Below are 8,830 nucleotides of genomic sequence, written 5' to 3'. Positions count from 1 at the left end.
GCTGGGGCGCCGGGGGGCCGGGGCGCGGCGGCGCCGAGACGGCAGGGCGGAGGGGGCGATGAGGCGGGGGCCGGTGGGGCAACCGGGCGGCGGCGAGTGCTGGGGGCGGCGGCGCGCATGTGGGAGCAGGAGAGAAACAGAGAGAGAGGGCGGGATGGGGCGCGCCGTTAGATATGTTGAATGTTTGCCGTCCGCCCTCTTTGCCGTCCGCTTTTTTGCTCTTTGCCGTCTGCTAGCAGACGGCAAAGAGGGGGGACGTTAAGTATTTTTTAAACAGCTCCTCAGTGGGCCCCCCCTCCCTCTTTGCCGTCTGCTAGCGGACGGCAAAGATTCTTTGCCATCAGCTAGCGGACGGCAAAGAACAGGCTGATGGCAAAGGCTTTCTTTGCTATCAGTCAGTTCTTTGCCGTCTGCTTTCGGGTAGCTGATGGCAAAGAGCTTCTTTGCCGTCTGCTAGCTGACGGCAAAGAGCTGGCAGATGGCAAAGTAGCTGATTCCAGTAGTGTATATCTTTTGAGCTTGATAGTTTTTGCTCTAGTGCTTCACTTATATGTTTTAGAGCACGGTGGTGTCTTAATTTTGAAGAAATTGCTAGTCTCTCATGCTTCACTTATATTATTTTGAGAGTCTTTTAGAACAGCATAGTATTTGCTATTGTCATAAAGTTGGTCCTAGAATGATGAGCATCCAAGTTGGGTATAAAAAAACTATCATAGGAAGTGAATTTGATTCTATGATCAACTTGATACTTGATAATTGTTTTGAGATATGGAGGTAGTAATATTAGAGTCATACTAGTTAGGGTGATTATGAAAAATACTTGTGTTAAGGGTTGCGACGGGGCGGGGGGCAATAATATGTGTGCCAAATACTTCTTCAAATAAAAAAAGGAGATTAACTTTGCAAGTAAGCTGGACTAATAAATATATCAACCAACATTCATCCCATGAGGCCTTTCCTTTGTGCATCACGAGCCAAGTATTGCTACAGTACCCTCAAACAGTCAATTTGATATCCCAAAACACTAGGGAGCAAATAGGGATTTTAAGAACAAACATCCTATCATTTTTGGCAAACTATGTTAACTTTTACTCCTTCACCTTGTTACTGAAAGCATAGGCTATGCTCCTCACAGAAAAGGACTATGAGACAGAACTGTCCTTCATTAAGCTTACTTGCTAGTTATTTTTTGGAAGAACCAAATAGTCTTTTTCCTCCAAACAATGCAAGATTTGAAAGCCATACATTAATTGCTGAATCAAAATGAACAACTAGCTTGCAATCATTCGCAATTTAGAATGCCAAGACATGCCACATCACAATAACATGACAAGTAGTAAAATAGTTGCATGACAATCTCTAAAGCATTACACATAAGTCACAAAGTACCATGTTTCCAGTTTTGCAGTGACGAGACATTGCCACAAAACCTGACGGGGCACAACAATCTAGTCAACCTTGTCCACAATGTCCACAAGGCCACTGGAGGGATCCGTCAAGAACAGAATATGGTCAAAAGGTTGCCAACATCAGCAGCTGTAAATTCAAGTTGAGCATTTGGAGAAGGCCTGCTATCAACATGTAGCTGGCTGTGTTGATCAGCTACCCATTCCTCAGTATATTGGTCCTTGACACCAAACCTCATTAACTCGAGCACTTTACCATTCAGAAGAAAGAACTTGGCAAAGTTGACATCCGTTCTGCTGCCAATATAAAACTTCAACTCTACTTCTCTGAGATGATCGAGGCGTTCAATAGGATCTTGTGGTTGAAGATGATGCACTTTCTCCATATCATTTCCAGGACATGACTGAAACAAATTAATAAAGACAATTACACAATAGAAAAACTGACCCCCACCTGACAATTAAAACAAGGATTTACTCACTGGAAAAATGTATGAAATGGACGTGAAGCTATTTTTAACACCAAAAACTATCGAAGAAAGAAGAGAGTCACCGTGATGTAGAGCTTCTCCAAGCAAGGAATTTTTTTGAGGAAGACTATAGCGGCATCAAGATTAGGGCCACTAGACGTGAGATGCAAAACCTTGACGCTGCACATCAGAGCTTTCAAGTTGCCAGCAACCAATCCCTAATAACAGAGAAGGCATAAACATACAACAGGATCAGAAAGAAGCCTACTAATATGACGCGTAATACTGAATCTTAGATTAGATGGCCACCGCTACCTCAGAAATTGCAGACCCAAGCTTGAGTTTAGTAAAGTCGTCTCGTCTGTCATGAAGCCAAAGATCTCAAGTTTCGGTGCCTTGATTAGGCAGATGGTTGACTCTGGATGAAGATCAGTTCTGATCAATTTTTTCTAGTCTGGGGGCATTTTCTATGACTAGTTGACAGTCATGCAGACCGTCCTTTGTGCCGATTCTCTTAAGAGTTGGTGAATTGATGACCAGGTAGTAGAAGCCGTAGCACCTGTCCAGCAGCAAGCTCTCGAGGACAGGGCAGCCATCGAGCAAGCCATGGAGGGTGTCTTCCAGTACGAAGATAAATCTCATGGTAAGTTTCTCAAGGCAAGGGAAGTTAAACGACGGTGGGGCGTCCTACTCAAAGAACCTGCAGTTGCCGAAGCTAGCCACGCGCAGGGTCGTCGCGAAGCGGAGAACGGACAGAGGCATCGGAATTTCGTATCGAGGGAGCCAGAGGTCGATCTCCTGGAGATCTCAGAGAGCGGGGGAGCCGAGCCAGCCGTCGGGGTCGGTGATCTGGAGGCAGGCGGTCAGGAAGCGGCGCGCGGGGCCAGGGTGGTCGTAGAGGATCTTGGACACGGCGGCGGCGCGGGCGCGGCCGGCCCCGTCGATGTGGGAAATGTCGAGGTTGAGCGGGGAGAAGCGCCATAGGGGGCGCCAGCGGAGGGAGAGGGATGTGGTGCACACGGCGGAGTCAATGGGGAGGAGGGATATGATTATGCTGAGGATCTCACCAGGGAGAGAGCTAATCAGATCGACTTCCGGCAGATCCGGCGCCCTCTTGGCTACAGGAAGCATGACCGCCGCCGCCGCCGCCATGGTCTAGGGTAGTCCTGGCCATCTCAGGGCCGGCCTTGTCGGCCCACCCAGACCCGGCCCTAAAATCCAGGGCCTAGGCCTGATGGGCTTGCCCATGGGCTGGGCTTGGGCTTGAGTTTTGAGCCCACCAGTAGGGCCTGGACGGGTTTGGGCTTGTCATATTGGCATTTTAAGGAAGAGGCCCGACCCACGGCCCTAAGCCCTAAGGGCGTTTTAGGGCTTTTTATCAGATGTGTCGGGCTTGGGCTTGAAAAGTAGGCCCAGTGATAGGGTCTGGGAGGGCCTGGGCCTCATTTTTCTGTCCTAGGCTTTTTTAGGTCCGACCCAAGCCCGACCCGGCTCGGCCCATGGCCAGATATAGTCTAGGGCACACAACAGATGTCCCGAGGAGTGACACTGAGCAGACTTCACGCAATTCTGGCTTCTCTCCAGCGCCTGTTCGTCGCCCCTTTGGGCTGGCTAGAGGCAGCCCACTTCGGCTCCTGGCTCTAAAGATGTCGAAATGGAGCACAATAATGGGCTGGGCTGCAGGAAGTGGTGTTAGTTTGGGTTCAAAGCATGCACAATTTCTTTCTTTCCATCGCAGCGATTTTTACTGTACGGAGAGCTTTCCTATGGTACATGGATCGCGAAATATGCAGCATTTGTTTTAGAAAAAGATCACAAATTCTCTTAGTTAACACAAGTTATAAATTAGAAGAAAAACTAGTTTTTTCATGTGTCATACAACAAAAGCTTCATTTGCATATAAGTTTGCAAATCAAAATGATCAAACATCTAACACCAACTAAGGGCAATGGCGGTAGCTAGTTCATGCCTAAACAAATCCATGTAGGGGCACTTTCCGCCGGTTTTGAAGCATCCGATGCATTGGGGGGGGGGGATAATGTACATCATGCATCTATCTGGAATAGTTGGAACATAATTCGGATTCCTCTCACACCGAAGAAAGTGAATATCCTCCCTCACATTGAGGCGGACGTAGTTGAGTAGTGTCATATTACTCGTAATAATCATCTTTTGTGTTTTTAGTTTGGCATCTTGAGCAAGATTTGCCACTTCATCTTCCAGACACCAAAAGGTCTCTTTATGGTATTTGCGCTTGGAGAAGTGGATCTAGTTGTACTTCTATATAGGAGTATCTAGGGCACATCTCTTTAGAAGTCAAACTTTCTAGAGTGACAATTGTGATATATTGTCAAAAGCTAAGAATAGCAAAAGTGAAATGAAGCACTATTGCTTTTGCCAGGGACACCACAGGAATCAGGAACTTTGCCGTCTGCCATGGCTGACGGCAAAGGCACGCCTGGCGGACGGCAAAGGCCTTTACCGTCAGCCAGCACACGACAACACATCCAGTTGAATGGATTACGACAAAGGCCTCTTTGCCGTCTGCTGGCGGACAGCAAAGATGCAAAGGCCTTTGCCGTCTGCCAGCGGACGACAAAGGACCTGGATGGCACACGTGCCAGCTTAGGTCCGTTAAGGGGTTAACGGTGTGTTTTGCCGTCCTCTGGCAGACGGCAAATACCTTTGCATCTTTGCCATCTGCCAGCAGACGACAAAGTGCCCAAATAGGCCAGCCCCCAAGTGCCCCAAGTAGCTGACACGTGTCCTACTATGTCGTCTGCCAGCAGACGGCAAAGATGCAAAGGTCTTTGTCGTCTGCCAGTAGACGGCAAAGCAACCATATAGGCCAGCCCATCGCCCACAGGTTGTACAGGTAGCTGACACGTGGCATATTTGTCGTCTGCTGGCTGATGGCAAAGCTCTTTCCCGTCTGCCAACAGATGGCAAAGTGCCTGTGTAACCCCTGTTTTTTCTTAAATTCAATCAATTTCATAGAATTTTCACACACACACACACACACACACACACACACACACATGAAAATACTTTCAACAAGCATACCAACACATATACATACCAAATCATATCCCTGCCATATGGATATGAACATCCAACACATATACATAGCAAATCAAAATTCCATATGCAACATATATATAGCTAGCCAACATATCCAACAACAAGCATACAATGGTTTCATCCATAGATACATATATAGGTAGCAAGTTTCACATTGCTCGTCCTACAAAATCAAAATAAAAAAGGAAGCATAAAGAGAAGAGTAGACTCCATCAATGCAAGCTTCCTCATCTAAAGCAAACCTGCAAATTGGGAAAGAAGAAAGTTAGAAGAAGAAGAAGAAGAAGAAGAAGAAGAAGAAGAAGAAGAAGAAGACTAGCTAGAAGAAGAAGAAGAAGATTTTTTTTCTTCTCTTTCTTTTTCTCCTCTCCTCTTCTTTGTCTTCTTCTTCTTCTAACTAAGGTAGGTAAAAATGCCATTTTATTGCTAAGCTAGGTAAAAAATGCTAAGTGTAGGTCATTTTAGAGCTAAGCTAGGTAAATAGGTCATTTTGGAGCTTAGTAAGGTTATTGTGTCAATTTCGAGGAAAATAAGCTAAGTCTATGTCATTTTGGAGGTAACAAAGATTATCATGCCATTTTTTACCTAAGTATGCTAAGCATGTTATAAAGGAACTGAAGAAGCTAAGTATAGCTCATTTTTTGTCTAACTTAGGTAATTATGCCATTTAGAAGGAAAGTAAGCTAAGTATGCATTTGTTAAGCAAAACACTAGAGGAAACTTACCCTCATCACAACAAATACGATGAAGATCGCAACTAAGGTAACAATTGATCCAACGACATAATGATACCAAACCTCATTATCAATGGCATATTTTCTAATCTTCTTAATCTTCAAGCGCATTGCATCCATCTTCAAGCGTATTGCATTCATCTTCATCTTGTGATTATTGACGACATCGGCAATATACAACTCCAATTTCATCTTCTCTTCTTCAATTATTTTAATTTTTCTTTCAAATACTTATTTTATTTTTCAACTAAATTTAACTTCTCGACAAGAGGGTCGGTTGCAAATTCCGGTTCACATACCTCCTAGATTAAAATATCTCTATGTCAACTTGATGGCCATAATTGTCATAAATGTGAAATGCAATAAATAGTTATAAAAGAGAATTTACCACATCCGAATCATAAACGGGGCGAGGGCCGACGGAGACAGATATCAAGACCATGGCACTATGTATAACAAACAATCATACAAAGTAAGAAAATTATACAAGTAACATTATAAATCATACAATCATACAAGTAACTATATAAATCAAGTACAACATAAAAAAGTGAATACCTAATAATAATTTGGATTGTCGGGTTCAATAAATGCTTTGGGACCAATAAATGCATCATCATCATCACTATCAATAAGACGTGCTCATCATCATCATTAATAAATGCATCATCATGTGGAAGGCCACCTTTGCGTAATCGGTCAAGCATTGACAGGTCATCCGCAGCAGTAACCTCTTCTAGTTCAGGCTCTTCTTGTTTCGGCTGAAGGGTGAAGTCAGGTTCACTGTCGCTATCTACTTCAATGTTCTGGGGTGAAGTAGAGCGTTTCTTGAAATGTTTTCTGGAAAGACGTCTTTCTTGGAAGAATTCTCCTTCATATGTGTCTGGATTAATGTGAGGTTCATAATCCTCTTCATTGGGGGGAGGTGGTCTAACACGTGGCTGCACTTAATAAACGACATCCCAACCATTGAGATTTGGATCACTTTGAGAGGCCCATGGTAGATAGAAAACTTGGGTTGCCTGTTGAGCCATAATATAGATACTGGGAACATCCAAATGGGTGCTTTGTTTGATTTCCACTAGCTCTGTATGTTCATGAGTCCTTCTAGTCTCCTTCGGCTGGAACCAATAACATTTGAAGACTATGACGTTTGGTGCGTTTGCACCATAGAATTGAATTTCATAAATTGCTTCAACTCTTCCATAATACCCGATATCTCCTTCGCCGATAGCAGAGACACAACAATTTGAAGACTTTCGATCGGCCATAGATAGCTCTTTGCCATAGGTACGAAAGTGATACCCGTTGATGTCGTATTTGTCAAATGAGCGGACCTTAAAGTCAAAACCATTAGTGACTTGTCTCAGTTTGGTGTCCATAAACTCTGAATTAGCCTACAAATTTAATACGAAAGGGATTGTTGCATTAGCCACAAATTAGACGAAGAAATTAAATAGTCTAATGGAAATTACCATTTGTTTGAACCAAGAGATGAAACCGGGATAGCCGCCTCCATGCTTTGCCAGAAGCTCATACTCTTCGACGGAATCCTTTTGGATCGCCACTCCATACGAGAATTTGATGACGTATCGACTGTATCAAATTTATCCGGGAATAATAGCAGTTGAAAGGAATTAGAAGTTGCGAAACAATGTACCGAGAACTTACTAGGTGTACGGCCACACTTCTGTTAGGTTGTTGAAGATATACAATGATATGGTCCACCATTCTTCGACATCCAACATTAAGGAATTAGAAGCACCGGCTTGTGCGAGATCCCCTTTGAATAGGCTGAGGATGGATCCGCCCTTTTTAGGGTCGCCAGCATTGTACCGAGGCTTCTGATTATGCAAATGACGATTTTTGACTTAGTAGTGTGCTGTCACGAAGTTTGTCGCCTCCTCAGTAATGAATGCCTCAACCATCGATGCTTCAATTCTACATTAATTTTTACACTTTACTCGAAGCGTCTTCTGCATCTCTTAGTTGCGTAGCACCAACGATTTTGCATGGGGCCCCCAATCTTGTAGATGCAAAATCAAGTGTCGCATTGGGTTAAAGAAGCCCGGCGGAAATATCTTCTCTAACTTGCAGATCAACTCCGACGCCAACTCTTCCATTTCTTCTACCAGGTCAGGCGATAGTTCTTTCACACAAAGAACACAGAAGAAATAGCTTAACTCTGCCAGTACTAGCCATTCATCCTCAGGGATGAAGCCACGCAACATAATCGGCATTACCCGCTCAATCCATATGTGTCAATCATGACTCTTGAGACCAAATATCTTCAATTTTTCAAGACTCGCTCCCCTCTTTAGATTCGCTGCATACCCATCGGGGAACATCAACTGCATTTTCACCCACAAGATAATTTCCCTCATAGCTGGCCTTCCAAGATTGAACCATGCCTTCGGCTTTGTCCAGTTCTTCTTTCCTTTAGGTGGTTGCATGTTTTGTAACGGTCTATGCTTAGCACCTCATGATCGACTCTTGCCTTAGGATTATCCTTTGACTTCCCATCTATGCCGAACAATATACCAAAAAGTACCTCGGTGATATTCTTCTCAGTGTGCATAATGTCGATGTTGTGTGCGCAAAGGAGGTCTTTGAAGCAGACCCCACAAGCATGTCTTGTGAGTCCAGGCATGTTGCGAATTATACCCCTTGAAATACCCTGGACGCTTTGGATTTGGCTCGAGAGCATTTAACTGATCCAGGATCTCTTGGCCTATCAACGGAGGTGGTGAAGAGTTTTTGACAACTCTACTTTTGATGAAGTTCTACTTATCTTTCCTGAACTTATGGCGAGGATGTAGGAACGGTCTCTGCAAGTCGAAGCAAGAAAACTTGCGACCGGCCTAAAGCCAATGAAACGGAAGAGCTCCCTTGCATGTGGGGCATGGGAACCTTCCATGCACACACCATCCAATGAATAGCGCATACGTCGGCAAGTCATGCATCGAGTACATGTACCAAACACGCATTATGAAGTTCTTTTTGCTAAAGACGTCATATGTCTTAAACCCATTATCCCAGACTTCTTGCAATTTGTCCTTCAGCGGTTGCATGTACACATTCATATTCTTCTCCGGATAGTTGGGCCCGGGAATTATCAATGTCATGAAAATGTTCTTTC

At 44.3% G+C, this 8,830-nt stretch overlaps 1 protein-coding gene across 1 annotated transcript; it reads right to left on the bottom strand.

Moving 5' to 3' along the window:
• Positions 1-1,292: 1,292 nt before the first annotated feature.
• On the bottom strand, positions 1,293-2,079 carry LOC119309950. The gene is made up of 2 exons (XM_037585845.1): positions 1,960-2,079; positions 1,293-1,810 (listed from the first exon to the last, which is right to left on the bottom strand). Exons 1-2 carry the CDS (start codon positions 2,062-2,064, stop codon positions 1,496-1,498), a joined length of 420 nt encoding a protein of 139 aa, XP_037441742.1. The 5' UTR covers positions 2,065-2,079; the 3' UTR covers positions 1,293-1,495.
• Between the last annotated feature and the right edge of the window lie 6,751 nt (positions 2,080-8,830).

Source organism: Triticum dicoccoides, chromosome 1B, assembly GCF_002162155.2.
Source record: "Triticum dicoccoides isolate Atlit2015 ecotype Zavitan chromosome 1B, WEW_v2.0, whole genome shotgun sequence".
NCBI lineage: Eukaryota > Viridiplantae > Streptophyta > Magnoliopsida > Poales > Poaceae > Triticum > Triticum dicoccoides.
The sequence above is the reverse complement of the archived record's forward strand: the minus strand, read 5'-3'. Positions and strand labels throughout refer to the sequence as shown.